The sequence below is a fragment of the Quercus suber genome, unplaced genomic scaffold (genome assembly GCF_002906115.3).
Source record: "Quercus suber isolate HL8 unplaced genomic scaffold, Cork oak 2.0 scaffold_82, whole genome shotgun sequence".
Taxonomy (NCBI): domain Eukaryota; kingdom Viridiplantae; phylum Streptophyta; class Magnoliopsida; order Fagales; family Fagaceae; genus Quercus; species Quercus suber.
Window position 1 is genome coordinate 1,414,899 of NW_027069547.1, and position 23,463 is coordinate 1,438,361.

At 33.6% G+C, this 23,463-nt stretch overlaps 2 protein-coding genes across 2 annotated transcripts; both read left to right on the forward strand.

The window, feature by feature from the left end:
- The first annotated feature begins 240 nt into the window (after positions 1–240).
- On the forward strand, positions 241–10,035 carry LOC112036709 (transcription factor bHLH128). Its single transcript, XM_065773881.1, has 6 exons — positions 241–934; positions 3,734–4,056; positions 6,535–6,666; positions 7,073–7,138; positions 8,539–8,607; positions 9,577–10,035. Exons 1-6 carry the CDS (start codon positions 349–351, stop codon positions 9,628–9,630), a joined length of 1,230 nt encoding a protein of 409 aa, XP_065629953.1. The 5' UTR covers positions 241–348; the 3' UTR covers positions 9,631–10,035.
- Positions 10,036–13,968: 3,933 nt separating this feature from the next.
- Positions 13,969–20,690, forward strand: LOC112036707 (ras-related protein RABA5d). Its single transcript, XM_024069534.2, has 2 exons — positions 13,969–14,582; positions 20,010–20,690. Exons 1-2 carry the CDS (start codon positions 14,249–14,251, stop codon positions 20,327–20,329), a joined length of 654 nt encoding a protein of 217 aa, XP_023925302.2. The 5' UTR covers positions 13,969–14,248; the 3' UTR covers positions 20,330–20,690.
- Positions 20,691–23,463: the final 2,773 nt, after the last annotated feature.

Below are 23,463 nucleotides of genomic sequence, written 5' to 3' on the forward strand. Positions count from 1 at the left end.
AGTTGGTGTCGTTTCTGTTATTTTATATTTGTTTTCTATTTGGGTGTCTCGAAGATTAAGTTTTATTTATTTATTTAAGCAGATATGGAGGATTTGTCACCTTTAAATATGAGGCCTGTCACATTTATCATTACTAACCTAGTTATTTTATTACATGTGGGAATTTTATAATGTCACGATTTAGATGTAAGAAACTAAATAAAAGTGTGTGCCTTGTCGAGGCTTAAGAGATTGTTTATAGAGGTCCATAGAGGTGTACATGTTACCATTTTTTTTTTTTTTTTTTTAAAAAAAAAAAAAAAAAAAAAAAAAAAAAAAAAAACTCAAACATACTCATATAAACTCCTCATGTACCCATCATCTTCACCTTCTTCATCGTCCCAAAAGCCCATGGGTCCCACACCGCCCACAACCACGACGGGACTCACGCGCTACGGCTCGGCCCCGGGCTCTCTTTTAACCACAGCCGTCGATTCCATCATGGGACAAACCGGCCGCGAATTCTCAGCCCTTCGATCAACACCGCCACCACCACAACCACCTTCTTTTATGGCCCCACAACAACAACAACAACAACAACAACACCACCACCACCACCACCACAACAGTCACAGCCATAGCCACCCCTACTTTTCTAGTGACTCGTCTTCTATCACCAACGAGTCAACCTGCAAAGTCAACTCATCCAACGATCCCAACAACGACCACCACAAAGGAGGAGGAGGAGGGTTGCAGAGATCGTACGGTCTCAACGAAATGCCCTCTTTTGGTGATTTCACTAGTAATTTGAAAATTGGTGGTGGTGGTGGAGCTGGAGGATTATCTTCTTCGTCTTCTTCTTCGTGTTCATCTTCTTCTTCAGCTTCAGCTTCAGCTCTGGTCCGACAAAGAAGCTCTCCTGCTGGTTTCCTTAGCCATCTCGCTTCTGATAATGGTACCTTTTACCTTACCTTAACTCTTCACCTTTTTCTACTTTAGATGCTTTTTTCCACTTCGGAAAAGTCTGGTTAATAAGTAAATTTTTTTTTTTTTTTTTCAAAACTCTAAAACTTGGTCAACTACAAATTTTGGGTTTATAGAAGATTGCATTTTTAACGGTTTTATTTATTTATTTTTTTTTTTTAGAAACTTAACGGTTTTAAATTAACACACAATGATATTAAAAAAATTAAAAAAAAAAATTAACGTGGAACGTATACTTTTGTTTCATAATTTTTTTTTACGTAATTACTAAACAAGTCAGGATTTAATTATCAAGTACACTTTCGAGTTATAATTTTTAATATTTAATAATGTAAAGTCTTTAATCAATCAATAAAAACAAAATATAATTAGTTTCTTGAATTATAATTTAAAATTTAAAAGAAAAATGGAGTGGATTGCATATGAAAATTTTGTGGTATTTGGAGTAATTTTGGGAGTTTTGACTGCCTTGTACACTTCCATTTTAGGTTGGTAGTATCTTTACCAAAAATTGATACAGAGTTTAATAAATAACTTTCCAAAAAAGAAAAAAAAAAAAAGAAGAAGAAGTAGATAGAAAAGAAAGAGTTTTATGAATGGACAAAAATATCACGTTAAAAAGGTAGGGTCCACATGAAAAATCAGCCAATAGAGAGTAAATGACGGTTTTGTCCTTGATAGATGAGTGCTGTTTGTGGTGGGCGAATATAGGAGTAGTGGAGGAGGCGAGCCCTCGGTTTGGTGGGCCGTTCAACGCGTCTAGGACTACTATTAACGTTGACTTGGTATATAAGTAAAGCTAAATTATTAGACATGTCATTTTCATTGTCACGGTGTAATATACTATGTTTAATAGCGACTCCAATGCAATATATTTTTTTTGGTGAATTGCGACAATGTGTAATGGACAATCACTTTTACATGAACTATAATTTATTTTTTTTTCTAAAACTTAGAATCGATTATTTCATAGTTGTGGTAAAAATTGTGTTTCTAAACTGCCTCGACACGTAAACCTCTTTCATTTCATCAATGCTCTTATATTGCATTTATAATTTGATTTTTAAATGAGTATTAGCTCAATGCACAAAATTCTTAATTACCTTTTTCAAATGCTTAAATCCTAATAATAATTGTGACAAAGATATATGTTAACATAATTCAATGAATCTAAATACATCGACCATAAATGTCTTTGTATATGTTTTTCTTTCTAATTTAAAGACTTTCCTTCACATTAACGTTACAAATCGTGTTTCCAGCTGCCAAATCACGTGTAAGTATGTGCAGTTGGTGTCGTTTCTGTTATTTTATATTTGTTTTCTATTTGGGTGTCTCGAAGATTAAGTTTTATTTATTTATTTAAGCAGATATGGAGGATTTTTCACCTTTAAATATGAGGCCTGTCACATTTATCATTACTAACCTAGTTATTTTATTACATGTGGGAATTTTATAATGCCACGATTTAGATGTAAGAAACTAAAGAAAAGTGTGTGCCTTGTCGAGGCTTAAGAGATTGTTTATAGAGGTCCATAGAGGTGTACATGTTACCAATTTTTTTTTTTTTTTGGGGTATGAAATTCTGATACATTGACTGTAAAGAAATGGAAAGAATCAAAGAATGACCAAAAATAAATAAATAAGACTAGGGAAAAATCTTTTTTTTATTTTTTATGCAGCCAATTGAAGAATTTTAATCACAACTCTCTTTTTATTTATTTTTTTAAAGTCATTGTGTTGATTAAAACATAATAAAAGTCTGACTTGTTCATTCAACAATGTGAACTTCACGTGGGGTTTGCATAGGCCAACGTGGCAGCACATAATAGACTGCCTGATTGCATTAATTAAAAAAAAAAAAGAAAAAAAATTGCTAGATTCTTTTAGTATACATAGTGCAGATGCTGACATTAGGAGTATATTTTTGATATCACTCGCTAAACTCTCTCTTTTCTTTCCTTTTTTTCAAGTCTTTTTTCCTTTTCTTAATACATTTTGGCGCTTGCTTTTAGCCAGAAGGCCAAACATTCACACTACAATGAGTTTACTTCTCAATGCATATTAGAAAGTGTTACACAATTTAAAAAATAAAAGGCATGTATGTGAAATCATTTATGAATGATTACACATATTTAATGTTTGGGGAGTTTTTGTTGCTGGAACACTTGTTATGATTTGATATGTCGTAGTTAGAACCCGATTTGAATGGGTGTTGAGTCCGAAAATCATGGTAATGGATCATCCTCTGTTGGCTGCTATCGTGTGCTTCCATTTTAACAATAAAATAATGTAATTAGGAAGAAAATTGAAATAAGATAAACGATGGTATAGAAAAGGAAATTGACAATACAAGGAAAGAAAGAAATTTTCAAATCAAGTCAAGAGTAAATAATCTCACACGTCCACTAGCAAGATAAGATTAGTATGTTTAATAAGAGTTACATCAAAACAATATGTTTGGCAAAGTTAAAATATCATGCTCAACAAGGTCTAAATGATTCTTTTAGCAAAACTAGGATAAAGCATTTAGTAAAACGTCAAAGTAATGTTTCTGATAAATTTAAAACAAAAGCATATGGCAATGTTGATCAAATGTGTTAAATGAAATTCAAATACATGTGTCCAAAATGGCTAAGCTGATAAGATTCAAAGAGTGCAACATTCTTAAATGAACTTGTACAGTTGTACTGGAAGGTAATAAAAAGTCCTGTAATGCTAAACAGGCATATTTAGCAAATCAATGTTACTAATGACTACTGAACTGCAGGTTTTTCAGTTACAAGGGGATCTGGAGGCTACGCCTCACAAGGTGGCTCTAATGGTGGCCATGGAGTATCAAGGTTGAAGTCTCAGTTGAGTTTCACAAGACAAGATTCTCTTTCTCAAATCTCAGAGGTGAGCGAGGATGTTGTTGATGGCATCAGCTCTGACAATGGCCACCAAAATGCCTCGCATTCTTATGCCACTAGTAGCTTTGGAATGGATTCCTGGGACAACACAAATTCTATAATGTTTTCAGCCCCACCAAGCAAACGAGCGAAAAATCTTGATGGAGACATTTACAACTGTTTGAATAGTCTAGAAACTCAGGTATTAAACTTATTTTATGGATCTTTGAAGCAATATTCAGCATGTGGCATCTGATAGTCAATAGAGTAAAAGCACAAACTTGTAATAATACACTGCCTTGCGTTTCTTGATAACTAAAAAATTACATATGCAACAATGTTTCCTAAGGCCCCATTATGTTGAACAACTTGGGCTAATAGGTTTGTGTCTTGAAATTGGGTTAGAGCTAAGGAAATTAAATTGGGATATTTGGTGGGGAGTGAAGTATTAGAATTTCAGGTTATTTGACTGATCATAATTAGAAAATAGAGAAGGAAGGAGGGGAAACAAGAGGGAAAAAGAAATAGATTCATTGTTGGATATTGGGATTCACTCCTAGGCTTTGAATGCTTCACACACTCAGACAATGTCAGTGGAAAAATTCCAGAAATTTTCTGAAAATTTCTATTTTAACCCTTATGTGTTCTAAGTGCTATGATACCAATTGAAAAACGATTTAGACCCCAAACTTTTTATTTTGGAGGTTAATTGATCGTTAGAACAAATTATCTATTGATTCCTCATAAACAAATAGTCCAACCATGATTATCAACTACCAAATCTATAAGAATTAAAGCAACATGCAAATTTTGGTGACGAAGTGGAAAACCAATGAAGAACCTTTTCAAAGAAATAACCACTCTGGGGGAGCAACCCCATGGAAAACACATTATAGAAGAAACTGTAATAATAGCCTATACTTACAAAACCTTTGCAATCCTATACTTAATGAAACCTTAGCAAACGCCTTGCTGGACTTCCCGTTGTAGTGACCGTAGAACTCTCGAATTCTTCTACTCAAACTTCCTCCATGACTGGACCTCATCTGCAACAACCCAGAACTCTAGTACTCCAAAGAATTTCTTCAGAAGGTAAAAAATTCTGTGGTTTCAAGGAATATAAGATTAGGCTCAACATGGAATAAACTTGAGGAGGAAATTTCTGTTCAGATTTAGGGAGGTTTGCTCTCAAATTAATCTTGATATGACGACCCCTCTAGTCTCAAATTGTGCAATGAGGGTTTTTATTTATTTATTTATTTAGAAAATCATTAGGCTAAGTCGACAGGCCTTCAAAGTCAGTTTACTGTTTGCCGCAATTTCGCTAGAGAGAGTGTCTAGTGAGAGTTGAGCGAACTCTCAGGGTTAACACAGTTGTGATAACTTCAAAGGGTCTTATCATTTCATATTCAAATTGGGGCAAATCTGTGTCAAGTCTCAAATGTCTACCTTCCAGTAAAACAAGTTTCACTGAAATATTCGTAATGGTGTAAAATATATGAGCAAAAGATCAACTCATCATTTTGAATAGATCATAACCCCATTTTCTTTAAGCAATTTCTGAACCAGACTTTATTTTAACAAGATTCTATTGATACAGCCCAAATTTGACATGTATTGACACTAGGATTTGCCAACACATCTATGAACCCTAACACTACCATTAATTATAAGTTGGCTCATAAAACACTTAAAAAAAAAAGAAAAAGATAATCTGGCAGCAACTCAAATTTAACTTTAGACCCAAATACAATAGAACCCCCAGCAATCGAATATATATAAATCCAAGGTGGAGCATATAACATCATCGTAGTCCACAAATTAAAATCCATGCTTTAGAATTTGGATTGCCATGTCTCTTGTAAATCTTTCCAAACTGTCTTGTTGGGCCTCCATCACCCCTTAAGTTGATATTATAATAACCACATGAGGCGACTTCGATTAAACCTCTTTTTGTAAGTGAATATGTGATGTATTTGCTGCAGAATCTAATCCCATTTGCTACATTGCATTCTTTTACTAAATTTTGAGCTTTGTTCGGTACTTCAACTGGATGAAGCTCCTTTATTTCAAACACAATTTTGTTTATTTTTAGCCAAATATGTATCTGCTGTTTAATAGTTCCAATTCTAGGTACACATGGATAGTATATCATCAGGGCAAATGGTAGTTTCTCATAATCTATTCTTACCTTTTTCAGATCCATTGAACTTAAGATAACACTTTCTTCAAACTATATAGAGTCTTGCTTTAACTTCTCTCACAAGTGTGTTGGTTGCATTTTTCTCTTCTTTAAATATAAAGAAGTGAATTTTAATTTCTTGATGAAGGGGGAAAAAAAAAAATGAAAGAGGAAAAGAAGAAGTGAGCTGTGAGCTTAGGTTAGGTCATTTGCACTATGTAGTAATTTTAGCACAAATCATTACCATGTTAGCCTTTTCTTTTTTAGTTGGATATATTTTCTGCTGGACTTAGGTTAACAGTTTATTCTTCAAGTAAAAATTTATAACTCGAAGTGAGAATTTTGAGCTTTAATTAGAGCATGGTTTTTGTACATGATATGTGTCATTTGATAATGGAAATTCAATAAGCCTTTTCACCTTGATATTTATCAGTAACTTCCTGACTTTCATCAATTCACAATTCTGCTGGTTGATTTTTTTATTCTTTGACAACTCAGTTTAGCCTGCCGCAAACAACTCTTGAGATGGCCACGGTGGAGAAGCTACTTCATATTCCTGAAGACTCTGTTCCATGTAAAATCCGTGCTAAGCGTGGCTGTGCCACTCACCCCCGAAGCATTGCTGAAAGGGTTAGTAAAACTTTGGAGTAAATTGGTCATCTAGAATACCCAAAATAAAATCTTACTGTTCCATTTTGGTTCATGTCATGAATCATGTGGAATTGTCATTATGAATGTATCACAAGTATACAAATCTTTTTATTTATTTATTTGCTACATAAAGGCAGGGGACTTCGCAGCCAGTGGGTTTTGAACCCAAGCCTACCCCAATGGGGAGAGCCGGATATGCCAATTTACCTAGAGGTTGTTGGATATAATTATATAAGTCTATCATTATTTATTTGGCCATTACTAGGAATCTTGGATCAAAACACAAATCTTCAAAGATTGAAGTGCATAGCATCTTTCCTTGTATATTTTTTCATTCAAGATTACAAATAGACTCTGTTTCCTTTTTCTTTTTTAATATTCACAGGAGAGAAGAACCAGAATCAGCGGGAAATTGAAGAAATTACAAGATCTTGTCCCTAACATGGATAAGGTAGTAACTTGGAATTCTTTTATTCTGGACCAGCAACAAATGTTGAGTCCCTAAGTAGATGCTTAGAAGATTATTTTGTAAGCAATTTGACTTCTCAAGATATGCTCTTGTTCCTTTCTCCTGGGAATGTTATTGGGCATTACTTTCTTGTCTTACAAAATCATTTAAAATAATGTCCTTGGCGCATATTATGTATGTGTGGTTGAAATTGTATTGGGTGATGAAGCCAATTAGGGATTAGTTAGAATGTGATCATAGAGAAGATACCTTAGAATCTAATCTTTTCAGCTGTTTAATGCAAGGTTTATTATAGACCTAAATTTGGGATTAAAAAAAGAAGAATCGATGGTCAAGAAACAGTAAACAGTAGTGTATGATGTATCAGGTACAGCACATGTAGGGATGTATCAGATTCATCACCATGTTCTCCGGTAAAATTTTAGGAGACAGAGATGTCCACAAAATAAATTATAGCAGACAGGAGGATAATAAAATAGAAGTGTGGGAACACAAGATAAGGTTGATTAAGAAATTTTAATAATTTAGAAAGAGGGGTTAACTCTAAGTGAGGAAAACATAAGGGAAAGACATCTAAGATGGTTTGTTCATATAACAACCACCACCAACCCTTAATAGAAATGTGTTAATATGGAGACAGTAGAGAGGTGGTTTTTGTTGACACAGCGAATATGGATAAGTGGGCCCCATTTTACTCATTAAAAAAAAGCAGCAAATGTGATAACGTAGACCAAATTGTCATTGGTGGAAATAAGCAACAATACGAATGATGAAGACCTTAGATAAGGCTGAATGGGAAGAGAAGATTCACATAGCTGACTTCAGTTAGTTCGAGTCAAGGTTAAGTTTGAGTCATCTAATTAATGTGATTGTTTCACAATATTTCTAAAGGTTATTGATTGATGTGCTTGTGTATTTCTGAATTGATTTCAATTTTGAGACTAATTCAGATATGAGACACGGCGAAATTTGCTAAAATACTTCATAAAATTATAAGAATCTATACTGATATATAAAAGACTAGGTCTCACTTTGTAATATATGATGGCGTGTATCGAGGAGGGGGTAGGGAAGACATTTTATTTTAATTTTTTTGTTGAAGTATTGTGGTATTCAATTTATTATGCTGACCTTTGTACATCCAAAATTATATAAGATAATTTGTGCCCCAACAAAACCGCTATGTTTTCACTACTAGAATTCTTCTACATAAATTTTTTTTTGATATTCGAATTCTTCTACATAAATAATTACCCTAACTAGAAATAGTCAGGATTTAGCATGCCAACATTGTTGTTAAATTTTTTATTTTTTATGTTTCAAATTATTATTTGAGTGAATATATTTTACAAACTGTAAATTTCTCTCTGATATACTTGCAGCAAACGAGTTATGCGGACATGTTGGACTTAGCAGTTCAACATATCAAAGGCCTTCAAAATCAAGTTCAGGTTTGTAAAGTACCCTTCTGAGAAACACATGTTTTACAATGTAACACAATACCTTTACAGCCACTGCTTTTTAATAAATCAGTGATCGTTTGAGCTGCCTTTTTTGTTTTGTTTTTTTGGAGATTTTAAATGAATGATTTATGAAAGAAGAGAGTTCTTTTCTAATTCAAAAAGTTTTGATGTCAAATTGGCATTATAATAAATTATGTCTAAAGTGATCATGGTGAAGATGAAAACAAATTTGTTTGTGGGCAAGAAATGCGGGGTACAAAATTAGTGAGAAATGAAAGAAAATACAGAAGTCTTTATAATTCTTGCAAAAATTGCATGTGCTTGCACAACATTAATTATCCCTTGGGTTGTTCTGAATTATATATATAATCCTATCAAATAAATGCAATATATTATATATGATATCTTTTTATGGGTTTTTAACATTGAAATACACACTTAGTATTCACATGAGTAGCATTTTATTGTCCAAATTGATCTTAAGTCTTACGTATAAAATGTGTGTGATTGTGTGTATTTATGAATGTCCTCAAGTGTATGAGACGTATGTATGTTTGCCCCCTTCAATCAAATATTATCTCCATCACTGTACATGAAAATCTTAACTCTTAAAAATACTCATTTAAGTTAAAGCAAGCTGACATCCTTACTTTCTTCATATAGAATATGATGCATAGGGTTTTATGATGATGATGATGATGATGAATGATGAAAAAACATGGTTATAACAGTGATGGCGATTGTAAAATTGAAAATTTGAACGTTGGTAGACATTGTTGAAATAAGACCCTTATGAAATTTTGTGGGTGAAAATTGGAAACGATTCTCATTCTGTAAGGGTCAACAATGTTGTCCTTTAACATGGAGCATTGGATGATTCTGAGATTAAAGACATTTGAATACCTCTTATCCTTCCTTTGATCTTTCCTTAACATTTATTTTATTTCCTTCCTCCAGAAGCTCCGCAAAGATCTTGACGGCTGCACCTGTGGATGCAATCAAACCACATAATGTTTGCTAACAAGAAATAAATGATGGAAAGGTTTTGCATTGGAGTCGGGGATGTTGAAGATGGTAGGGAACCCAAGCTAGGCCACATTTTGTTACCTTGCCAAATTAGATCTAATATTGCAGTAGTGAGTTATAGAATTCAGATGTATATAATGAAGCAATACTGTTATTTCCTACTCCACGAGGGAAAAAATGTGTATCTCTTTCTGTAGAGGGGATTGAATAGAATGCGGTTCAGTTTTCTAATCTTTGATCCTTTTGTACATCCTTTTGATATATGCTTTAGTTTGAGATGTTGGTCAGTCTAAATGACTGATTGATAGGTGCTTTTATAAGGAACATGATTGTTTCTATTACACTTTTGTATTTATAATTGCTTGAAGTTCATTTAAATGTTTATATGAATCCAAGTGTACAAATGGGGCGCTCGTTTTCTTCCGGGGGTTGGAAAAGGGGTAGCTTGTCTAATTTGTAGAGATCGTAACTTTCTTACCTTTTTTTTTTTATTATTATTTTTATTTTTATTTTTTAATTAAAATTAAAATTAAAATTAAAATTTTTATGAATTATACATATAAAGAGAATGTTTACTGAGGAATACAACTACGTAGTTGCATTGACCAACACAAAATGTGTTTTGACTGTTATCCTCATCCAAAGACAACTAAATTCATCCATAAGACTTATGTAACCACATAGTTAAATTTTAAGATAATAAATTTATTAAGAACTTAGAGTAAAACTCCCCTTTACACTGTCAATAGTGCCTAGCTACATCATCACTCTTCACGCATCAAATTTGTTCTCACCATCATCCAAATCTATTCAAAGTTATTAACTATTATGAAAGCCACGTGAATTCATTAGATCAAAAACTTTATTCGAAAAGAGAGAACGAGATAGCCAATGACCCAATCTGAATTTAAAGATAGGATTTGAGGCGAGCGACAACATTGGCCCAATGGGAAATTAACTATCGGATGTTTTGCATGAGCACCGCATGGATTCTTCATACAAAGTTAGATCTAGTTGGGTTAAGACTTTCTCATAAGATAATTTTCCCTCCAATCAAGTGTCTTTTATCGGAATTGGGTCTTTGTTCTTATAGATTCTCAAATCTTGGTTTTTTTTTTTTTTTTGGCAATAGTATTAATTTTAATAGTTTGATATTTTTATGTGAATTGAGAGTGTTTTGATGTGTGAATAGTGATTATGTGGTTAGCGGCCATTTGACGTGAAATTATTTAGTGCACTATACTCTCCTCTCATATAAAGGTGGATTCTACATGTGGGTCTTGCATGTAAGACCCATATTTATGTGAGAAGAGAGTATAATCCGATTGTCATGTAATAAAAAGGTGTTTAAGAGAGGGTATACATCAAACTGTTGTCTTTTTTTTTTATTTATTTTTTTATTTTTTATTATTTTTTTTAAAGTTTCATTTAGGAAAAGAAGGGTGTCGAGTGTTGAGAAAGTTTTGAAGTGGGGATGCAAGGAATTTTTCAGGAAGTTTTACTCAAGTAGCGCCAAATTTCCTCAATTATGATTGTGGAAAAGTTGAAGCAGTTGTCACATTTAGCAACCAAGTACTAAATTTCCCTATTTTTTGTGGTTGCAGAAAGTTAAAACCAGCTGTCACATTATTTCTTCAGTCAAGGGGGGAAGGGGGGGGGGGGGGTGTGCGTGGGTGGTTTAAAACTTAGGACTTAGATTGTTCGAATTTCTCATTTTGTTTTCAAGGAAAAAAAAGGGGTTGCAATGATTTCGTTTAGCATGGTAAAAGCATTTTCATGAGTCCTTGTGAAATTAGAGAAGTTGGTGTGGTTCACATAATAATGTTGCAGCTTAAAAACCATCAATTGTAGTGCTCAATTTTATCCAAATATCTTATTTCATCGAACAGAAATTTGAAATGACACTTGTTTGGCTCTAGGATAATAATTACTGCCACTCCAGTACAAGGAAATTACGCTTGTTTGTCTGGAAAAGCCTCTTCAGAAGCAGATACAAGAAACACTGGCTGCCTGACTACAAAACAGAAAATGAGAATTGTGTGGTACAATGGCACAAGCTTCGGTTCACCTTTTTTCTTGAGGTCTCACACGGCACAATTTAATTGGCCAACTCATGTCAACTCAGCAAACTTTATAAATCTAGAAGAATTTGTTTTGTTTGGGTTAAGTTCATTTTAAAGTCTACAAAACCCAAATCTCAACTAAAGTTGAGTCTTTTTGTCCAAAACTTCTCATTTACTTTACAAAATGGGCTCAAAATTCACATTTTCTACTGTATGGACCAGGCTCATGGACGGTATTTATTTATTTATTTTTCTTTCTACATCATAGAATTTACTCATGACTCGTATTTCTTTTGTTTCGTGAATTGGGCTCAAGACCCATATTATCTCCCCAATAAAAATCAAGGCTCATGGCCCACATATTTTCCTTAATTACTTCATGATGGGTTTCTCTAATACAGCCCAAATTTACACAAAAATGGGTCTTAAAGGAAAAAGTCTAATTACAAGATAATCAAGTGCTTTTGGATCATTAAAATCGTAATGCTCACAAATATTTCTTGACAACTCAAGCCTTAAATTAATACAATATTATGTAGGCTACAAAATTACAAAGTCTAAAGCACTCGGGTGAAAATTGAATGAATGAATGAATATATTTTCACCTTAAAAGAGAATTTATATATTTTTAAATACAATTATACTTTTTTCCATGCCAAAAACTTGTAAATCAACTAGTATTATCTATTGTTTTCCACAAAGATGTCCAAAGTTTAAAATCTCTCCTCTCCTAATTATTAAATTATATATATATATATATATATATATTAAAAACTACTTTTTTTTTTAATTAGATAAAAATAATAAACTCAATTAGCTTATGGGAGAATAGGCTCATTCAAATGCACACTTTAGTTCTTAACTGGTATTTGCCACTTTTAAAAAGGTAAACATCAACATCCTTATCTAAAGCTGAAGCCAATACAATGCTACAGGCAATAAGTCTAGCGGTTTCCTTCTAGCTTTAGAAGGTTGTGTGTGAGGGCCACTCGAAATTATGTTTTGATGCCCTCTAAAAGCAATGTGGTGAGGTTCCTTGTAGGATTGCAGATTGTGCTGCTAATATTAAGTGGGGGGCTTAGCTGCTCCCCCTTTGCTCCTTCAGGCTGTTTAGGATAGAAGCGAATTGAAGTCACTCATGAACTTGTTGTGTGGTCCTCGAGGAAATAGTTCACTGATCTTTTGCTGTGGTCCTCAAGCCTTTGTCTATGTTTTTCTTGCAAGAGCTTAATCTGTTGTTTTTACTTTATTTTCTTTGTTGGAACGAGAAAAAAACAGTTCTTTTTTGGAATGAGAAAAATCAGTGGGCTTGGGTAGAAAACTACATCCACCTCATTTTCTTTTATTTTTCTTTTCACCACAAGCAAATAATAAAAAAATCACATTTTTTTTCTCTGCCTTTTCATTATCCCTTCTTCGATTCTTCCGTACTTTTATTTTTTATTTTTAACCCTAACCAAATATAGTATAAATTCCAACTTGTTGTGGATGGGCCAAAGTAAGGGTCGATGCAGTGATTTGAACCAATATAATTTCCTTAGCAAATTATCCGCATAAATGAAGAAGGCCATCCAATTTATGCTTTGCTCTAAAATCAAAGTTATGAGGAATTCAAATTGTGGAGGGGTTAAAGCAGTGCTACTTACTTTGAGAGTGGCAAAAGAATTAGGCTCCGGTTAGTGATTTTTGAAGGCCAGTAACTCACATAGTGTAAACTAGTCAAAGAAAGATCGAAAAGCCCCCTCAATGGATGTGCAATGAGCAATTTTTTGATAAATTTGATGGTACAATGGGGATGAGGATTTGAATCCCAAAAATTTTCATTAAAAAAAGCAAAAATATCAACTAATTGAACTATAAAACTCTTAATAATATTATCTAGAAATAGAGGGAACAAAATAAATCTAAAAAGAGGGGATCTTAATAATATTATCAGGAAATATTTTACCTTCATTCTTAAAAACTAGAAAAGAAAATCAATAATAATAATAAAAAAATGAATTTTTTTCCTCCCTCACCATAGCTTAATATTCAATGGAGTAAGTCTTAGTTTTCGTATTTATTGTTTAGTTACACTAGACCGGTTAAGACAATGACACCGTATAACCTAAGTCCTATCCAATCACCCATTAATTCAATCACCAAATAAAAAAGTAAAAGACATTTAGAAATAAAATTAAAAAAGTAAAAAGAAAAAAGAAAAATCCCATAATTCAATGTATTTTTAATTTTTTTTTTGGGATAATAAAAATCTATAATGAAGGCACAACATGCGCAGTATGTTCCTGCCAGCTTGAATACGCAATAATTTCTCTACTCTTTCTACCCCCACACCTCCACCTCCAAATCTAAACACCTTTCTTTCTCTGTCTCTCTCTCTAAAAAGACTAGACAGTCTTTCCCCATAGTACAGCCTTAATTATTGTCAGAAAAAACAGGTTCCTATCATCAATTCATTCATTTCTGCTTCCCTTCCATTCCATTTCATACAAACAAACACTGAAAACACAACCGAAAAAACAGAGAAAACACTTCAAAACATGTCATCAGATGAGGAGTCAGGCGAAGAGTACCTATTCAAGATAGTGATAATAGGCGACTCAGCTGTCGGCAAATCCAACTTGCTCTCTCGCTACGCTCGAAACGAGTTCAACATGCATTCCAAGGCCACCATTGGCGTCGAGTTCCAAACCCAAGTCATGGAAATCGACAACAAAGAAGTCAAGGCTCAGATTTGGGACACTGCTGGCCAAGAACGCTTCCGTGCTGTCACCTCTGCTTACTATCGTGGTGCTGTTGGTGCTCTCATTGTCTATGATATCAGTCGCCGCTCCACTTTTGAGAGCATTGCTCGCTGGCTTGATGAGCTCAAAAGTAAGCTACTACTTCTAGTACTACTACTAGTTTCATTGCTTTTTTATTTAGCTATATATGGTTGATTTGGTATCTGGGTTTTGTTTTTTTTTTTTTTTATCTGGGTTGTTGGAGTTTTTAGTGCTTTTTTGACTTTAGATCTGCTTTCTAATCATGGGTTTTGGAGAAACTTCATTTTTAAGCAAGTTACAGAAACAGAAAGGGAATTAATTTAAAGTCTTGTTGAGTAAATTATAATCTTTATTATTGTTATTATAGATTGGAAGGTAATCTAAGCAATGAACTGGCTAAAGTAGGGTCATGTGAGGCTAGATCTGGATAAAGTCTTCAGCTTTTTGCATTTTTTCAATAAAGGGCCCTGTGTGATTCACTGAATTGTGAGATCTACTTGGTTAAATCTGACTCGCCGCCCGTGATTGGTCGCTCCAAAATTCTTTACTTTGATAATGTTGTAAGTTAAGACTCTTAATAAGTCTATGGATGTGTACAATTGTGTCATCCAAATGGACTAGTTGATGTGCCAGCACTTAAATTAACTGAAGGTAAGGGATTTTATTAAAGCATCTTTTCAAAACATTGTGATAGCTCTGTAAGAATATCCAATCATTCGAGTAGTGTGACAAGAAGACAATGAATTTTTAGTCAATATCAGACTCTATACTTGGAATTCAGGTATTGTGATAAGCTCGGATTAGGTACCAAAGGGAATGAGGTAAAGTCTTATTGGATTAAAATCCATCTTTGGTTTTTATAGCAGAATTTTCAAAAATTGTGATATCTTTGTAAGAATATTGTATCATTTGAGTAGTGTGCGAGAAGACAATGAATTATTGGCCAAAATCAGATTCTAGATGTGGAATTCGGGTATTGTGATAACTGATAAGCTTCGATTAGATGCCAAAGGGAACACTGTCAAGTCTTTTTGGATTAAAGTCCAACTTTGGTTTTTATGGCTCCAAAAATGCTCTGGATGTAAGGCACAATTAATGAGAAAAGCATTTATTCCCTTCCATTTTTGGGTCATTATGATTTGGTAGGATTGTGAATCAGTGATATGGTTTTGGATCTAGATTTTTTAGTGCTGGTTTCCCCTTTTAGGCTAAGAAGCACTCCTTAAAGTTAGCACCATTTAAGATTCAGATATGAATCAAGGTATATGTTGCTTTTCATTATGAATTGCACTAGTTTCTACAGCCTTCACTTTGGTAGGCTTTTTTGAGGAGCAGAATTGAATGATCGGTTTTTCTTGCAACTTGGTTAATTCTTGCAAAAATTTGTTTTCACTGGGGAGAAAAATTGAATGATCAGTCTTGATTCTTGAAATTAGGAAGCGCTATGGCTGATTTTTACAACTTATGGATTTGAGGCAGCTTATGAGATCAGTTTTTCCCTTTTAGGCTAAGAATCACTCCTTAAAATTGATATAATTTAATACTTAAATACAAATCAAGGTATGTATTTCTTTTAAATATGGGTTTTCCTAGTTTCTAAATCCTTTGCCTTGATAGGCATTTTTGGAGAAGAAATGGAATTACCAATCTTGAAATTAGAAGGAAGGTGCTATGGCTGATTTTTGCAACTTATGTGAAAAAGCCGAAACCAAGGGAGGAAGTGATTCAGTCCCAAGGCCTACATCCACGGTTTTGGTATTTTTTGTGTTTTGGCTTTGTTATAGAGGTTGGTTTATATACATGAGGTTTACAGACAAAATCCCAACACCATTGCAATTACATTGATGAATGTATTATGGTGTTCATATGGCCTTTGCACAGACAAAGGAGTGAATCCTGATGGAGAAAATTTCAGAAATTGACTCGCTGTGATGTTAGTCAAGGAACCTTCTTTAAGAACTTATGGATTTGAGACAACTTATGAGTGCAGTTCTTCCCCTTTTAGGCTAAGAAATAGTTCTTGAAATTGATATCACTTAAGATTCAAATGTGAATCAGTGTTGAAATTAGAAGGAAGGTGCTATGGTTGCTTCTTGCAGCTTATGGATTTGAGACAGGTTATAAAGCCATAAATAAAGCAAATTTGACAACATGACTGGTTCACATTGCAAGTTTGATTATATGTACCTACCTTTTGTATCCCATATCCCATGGTGAATACAAATGAATATGTAAACTCACTAGTAGAGTTGACTTAACGGATTCAATTTCATGCCCCTAAATATATTAATTATGCACAGTACTACAAAAACAGATTTTGCCCTCCACATGGGCTCTTCAAATTTGTGAAGTTTGTTGTTCACAACATAAGTGTGGGTGTCTGTGCACCTATTTTGGTGTACATACTCAGCAACAGTGGCTAACTTGAGGGCAATGTAAATCTCTGGGATACTCTCTAATCTTCTCACTTTAACAAGATTTTTTCAATGTGAGTCAAATTTCCATGTCCTGACACATATTTGATTTTTATTAGACACTTTTATTTGACAGTCATTTCTAGAAAATATTTCATAATTTCTGACTTAGCTGATCCCCTTTGTCCCAAATTTCAAGGATTACACTAGTCTGACATATCCACTTTGACACTTATAGGAGTCCATGTGGTAATGTCCCCATTTTAATAAAAAGGGGAAAAAAAACCTCCAAATTTGCTCAAGTTTTCTGAAATTTATATATTTACATCTTGATATATTGTTTGACATTATTTAGAAAGTAGCATGAATTGAGCTTCAAATGAATTGAGGTTGTGTATGATAGGGGTTCCTTAGAGGGGTTATGTTGTAGGTTCTAGAAAAGAAAGGAGTTCCTCCTAAGTAGATTAAGGATATTTTTGATGGTGTTGTAGTGTGTGAACAAGTGTAGGCATCACAAATAAGTTTCTTATCACTATAGGTTTGCACACAGGATCAACATTAAGTTCATATCTTTTTGCACTAGTGATGGACGAGCTTATATTTATTTTTTATTTTTTTATTTTTGATGAGATGGATGAGCTTATTAGTGTTTGCTTTTTGTAGATGATATAGTGTTAAGATTCAAGACAAAGTCCCTTGGTGTATTCTTTTTATAGATGCTATAGTTTTTGTGGATGAAAGTAGATGTGGAGTTCATGTCAAGTTCGAAATTTGGTCAAGATGCTTTAGAATTTAAATGCTTTCAATTATATTTGGTCAAGTTGGACTAAAACAGTTATACGGAATGAAAGTTTAGTAAAAGTAAAAATAGAGATAAAGGGGTTGTAAGATTTGATGGTCAATAGATACCAAAGAGCAAGAGCTTTCGATATATTTGATTAATAATTCATAAAGATAGAGATATTGAAGAGGATATGAATCATATGGTGGATAAGGTGGAGAAGTGCATCAAGACTATTGTGTGATTGTAAAATACTTATTAAGTTCAAGGAAAAAAACTATAAGATTGTTATAAAACTAGCTATGCCCTATTCTACTAAATGTTAGGCTATTAGGAAGCAATATATTCATAAAATAAGTGTAGCTGAAATAAGAATGTTAAGATGAATAGTTGGAAATACATGGAAATATAGGATTTGAAGGAAATTTGCTTAAAAATTACGGGTGACCCCCATTGAGGAAAAGATAAGGGAGAATTTCTTGAGATAGTTTTGTTATGTTCAGAGGAGAGTGATTAATGCAACAATGAGAAAGAGTAAGTTGATTCACTTTGAGAGAACGGAAAAAGTTAGTGGAAGCTAAAAATAACATTAGTAGAAGTAATAAAAAAGGATATGTCAATTGAGAAAGTAATGGGGACTACCACTTTGGATGGAATAGAGTAGTGGAAAAGAGTACATGTGGTTGACCCTGATTAATTTGTTGAGGATCCGTGGCTTACTCCAAAACAAATTGGGACAAAAGCTTGGTTGTTGTTGTTGTTGTAATTTTATTAGATATACTTTATTTTCTGTATTCTTTTACCCTTGAGTCTCCGTTGTTTAATTTTTTCTTGTATTTATGAAGTTTACATGCATATTTTCACTAGTCTTTCTTCAAGGACTGGGCTCATAGGTGTTGTGCTGTAGTTCCCAGCATTGATTATTATTATTTTTGGTGAACTTACCAAGATTTTTTGAGTTGTAATTTGTTGTATGATTATAGATGAAATTGTATTAGCTACAGTGTTTGAGGATTCTCACGAAATCCCAGGAAAGGCTGTTAGTTATTTTGTTAAAAAAGCCTATGTTTTTCTTTTTCACCTATAAGCGTAGGGTTTTAGGGTTTTCTTGGCTTGACTGAAAGTTGTGCTGCTTTTATTGCTGATTATTACTGTCCTATATATAAATCAGTTGATTATTCATAAAGCTTGCTGCTCATTTCATTGGTTTTACATTCACATTCTTTTGCAGTTGATATACTAATAAGTTGGTGTACATTTTTTTTTTTTTTTTTTTTTTACGTATTTGATCCAGTTCAATCGTTAATCTAAAAATATGTAGGTAAGTATATGAAGTGCCTTTTTACTTGGGAGGGATTTTCTTTTTCTTTTTTGGGGAGTTGTTCATGCTGATTGCGTCACTTGATTGCAGTGCTTGCCTTTGGTTTCACTGGAACATCAAGTCCTGCAAATCAGTTTTGGAATCATGTTCAGCTACTGCAATGTTAGTAGTATTTGAAACAATGTTGAGATAACTATCCAGAGTCTAAAGCAATTTATATGCATATACATCAAATATTGTTCAGAAAAACAAATAAACAAATGTATGATCTGGTGCCAACCAGTCATTGGTCATGTGGGTTGCACCTGCAAATGGCAGTAAGAATCTCTCCTAATTCCTGTACTTTGGTATCATGTAAGATATTTTCTTCCCAAAAAAATCCTTATCCTTCCAACATATAATATCTATTCATGAACAGATTTATTTATAAGAAAGGCAGGTAATGTGGGAATTCTTTTGCCACAGCCAGTCAGAAATAGTGAGAAGTAGATAAAGCAGACATTTATCTTGCTGTCAAGATGGAGTGAAGCACACGGTGGTCGGTAGGAAAACTGCCTCCAATTTATAGGGTCATATGGGGATTTTTCTATTAGACAATTGTTACATTAAATTATACTTATAGCCTGGCAATGAATTTTACCATCCTGTTACATATTTGCTTGGCAAGGGTACAACATACTTCTTCATATTTGATCATAAGTCTCTCTCTCACTCACTTTCCTGTAGTTTTTACTAAATATTCCACTCAAATTTCTTTTAAACTATCAACTTCTTGGTCAGGAATTACTTGACATAAGAATATATCATTGTTTTCTATCTGTTTCTCTGAATAAAATTCCGAAGAATCATAATTATTCTAATCACTTGAATGTCCTGCTTGCGCATATGTTTGCTTATACTTCATGATAGTTGTTTCTTCTATGTTCTGTTTTGTGTTAGATTCTCTTTTATGCTATATTCGTTTTTTATGTTTTCTCATGATTGGAGAACTCAAGATTTAAGTTTGCAACAATCATCCAGCTCATTCTGATACAACTGTGGCAATGATGCTGGTGGGGAACAAATGTGATTTGGAGAATATCAGGGCTGTGAGTGTTGAGGAAGGCACAACCCTTGCAGAAGCAGAAGGATTGTTCTTCATGGAGACATCTGCCTTAGATTCGACAAATGTTAAGAAGGCTTTTGAGATTGTTATTCGAGAAATATACAACAATGTCAGCAGGAAGGTCTTGAACTCTGATACTTACAAAGCGGAATTATCGGTCAACAGGGTAAGCCTTGTCAATAACGGGAGTGATGGAAAGCAAAACCCAAACATGTTTTCTTGCTGTTCACGGTAAAGTGTGCAAGTTGAGGGCTTCTGGTTGGTCTGTTAATTCGATTTGGCTGGTTGGTTGTTTGTTTGTTTGTTTCCTTTTGTGATTACCAAAATAGAGATGAAATTGTTATATCTTTGATTAAAGTAAATCAAGATGTCAATTTTTTGTATTTTCAATATAGGAAGTATGTAACTGCACAAAATAAAGTGGACAGTCATATTCTTTTATCCTCTAAAATAGTGTCGATGATAATGTAATCCTTCATGGGAATGTTAATTGAGCTACTGCGTTTGTTAACATTTTCTCTATTTGCAGCAGTTGGATGCTGATTTTATTCAAACTAAGCAACTAAGCAAGTTATGATTAGTGTGGCTTCCTCTAATGGGTGTTTTAGAGCGTGTGAATGTTTTTGTTCTACTTGTTACCCATTGACTGAGTTTGCAAGTGATTACCTTGAGTAGTTCATCATTTCTGTTACTATTTGAGGGTAGAGGTTATCACGTTGTTCTTTTTTGGCCGCAGGGCGATTGGAACAGATTCGTCATTGATATGGATCTCTCATTTAACATCTTAAGATATCTTTTGGGAAGGGATGCTAGCTGGCGTGGTTTCTCTCCCTGTTGCTTGGGTACTATCATCACTCTAGATGTGAATTCCTCAAATGGTACATTGGTAAAGCTTTACTACTTAGATTGGTCTTGAGGATGAATATAATTTAAGAGCATTCACAATGGTGGTGTCAAATTGCTATTTTTAAAAATCCACCTAGCAAAAATAGAGCAACATTGATGGTGCTAATGCTAAATATTTTTAGCAATGGAGCTACATTAAATTGCCATCTATGGCAGTCCACTGTAGCTCAATTGCTAAAAAAATAATAGTTGTTTATTATTTCTCTCTTACTTTTCCCTTTTGCTCTTTTTTCTCTCTTTCTCTGGTTTGTCTGATCGTCTCCTCTCTTCTTAGTGCCCGTTTGGTTGGGCTTTTAGAGCCAACTTTAAGCATTTATGCGCATTTTACAAATGCTGAGGAACTTTTTGCGTTTGGCTCAGCCCAAAACGCAACTTTTTGAAAAAAATTGCGTTTTGGGACAAGGCAAAAAACGGATCCATGAACGCGCAACATTATGGAGCTCTGGAGGTCCATAAGCAAAAAGTTCATGCGCGTTGGAACTATCCGTTGGGCTGGTTAGTCAATTACCAAATTACCCTTGATAAACACTACAAACAAACACAACAATCTTTCTCTGTGCTGCTCTGCTACAGAACAAGCACAACAATCTTTCTCCGTGCTACAGAACAAACACTGCAAACACAACAATCTTATTAATCAAATCATAACCAAAAAAAAAAAAAAGAAAAGAAAAAAGAAGTGGACAGAAGACAGAAGCCATCTGACCCATCTGGACTGCGTTGGGACGAAGATGAGCAACGGCACGAAGATGAGAGCTCCCTGGAATGTTCTTGAATGAGGGAGAAAATGAAAATTTTCTTAACGCAGAAAGAGTTTTGGAATCAAGTAAAAAAAAAAAGAAAAAAGAGAGAGAGCTGGAGAGAAAAAGAGAGAATGGAGCTCCCTGGAATGTTCTGATGAATGAGGGAGAAAAGGAAAATAAAAGAAGGGGGTAGAGATAGTGGCCACGTGTGTGGAGGAGGGAAAACAAGAAAAAAAAAAGAAAAGAAAAGAAAAAGAAATGAAACGTAACTTATGGATGAAAGTGAATTGAAGAAAGGAAAAATAATATAAATAATAAAAAATTCTAATTGAGAAATGTTACCGTAATATTTTCACAATATTTCATAATAAATTTTAAATAACAGATTTTTATTAGTTAATATTGGTTAGCAAAAAAATAATTTCAGTGGTGAGTTCAAATTAAAGTTAATAACAACTTTCCACATAAATTTTGTTGTGAAAATATTGCAAAAAATGTTGTAAACGTAACACTTCTCATAATAAAGTTTACACTGTAAGTTGTTATTGGTTCTCATTTGAACCTACTAATGACATTATTATTTATTTATCTACCATTAACAACTTGTCATGTAGATTTTATTGTGAAATTTTTGTAAAAATGTTGTCCATAACTTGCATTAAGAGAGATAATTAAAACAAAGAATTCTCTTTTATATATATATATATATATATCTTGTCCTTTTTGGTAATTTACCCTTCAAACTGCCACTTTTAAGTACTAACCAAACGCTCAGCTTTTTTATTATGCACTTTTTAGCAATTTTTACCAAACACTCAGCTTTTTGAAAAAGCACTTTTTCATTATGCACTTTTTGAAAACTCCACTTTTTTATTATGCACTTTTTTAAAAAGTTGAACCAAACTCACCCTTAACCTCTTTTTTTTTTTTTTTTTTCATTGTTCATCTCATCTCTTTTCTTTATCTTTCTTCACCGGTTCTTTCTTTTATCTTTCTTCCTCTCTTCTCTCTCCTATTTTCTCTATCTCTCCATCTTTGTGGGTTTTGGTGGATTTTGGCTGTGGTGGTGGTGATTGATTTTGGTGATTTGGTGGTGGTGGTTGATTTGACATTTTGGGTTTGGTGGCTGTGGATTGAAGAGAGGAAGAAGAAGAAGATAGAGAGACAGGAGAAGAGAGGTCATGGGGTTGTGGGTGGAAGAGAGAGAGAGAAAATAATAAATAAATGAATAGTGTTTAGCTGTGTTGTGAAAAATAAGAGCATTGATATAGGGTGAGTTGTAAAATGGTGAATTAAAATAGATAAAAACTAAATTTTTAACACTATTGATGTGGATGCTTATGTGGCACTCTACCTTAGGATATTTGTAGATTATTGATATTGTTTTACATCTTGGCCAGAGATTCTTGGCATAGAAAAGCTAAAATAATAGCATTTACCCAAATATTGGCATATTCTCTCACTTTATTAGCTTAGGAAATCTAAAATAATAGCATTTACCTAACGATTGGCTTCTGTATTTTAGGCTAGATGCGCCTATATGCTCTTTATTCTCTCAATTTCATTTAAAATTTTTAATCTCCACAGACCACAAGTATGAACTCTCTCTCTCTCTCAGCCTTCCCAATTTTAGCTTTTTCTTTGTTTGCAGTCAAATTTAATCAACCCTTCCACAAATTCATAAAATTTAACCCAAAAGACAACAAAAAATAAAAATAAA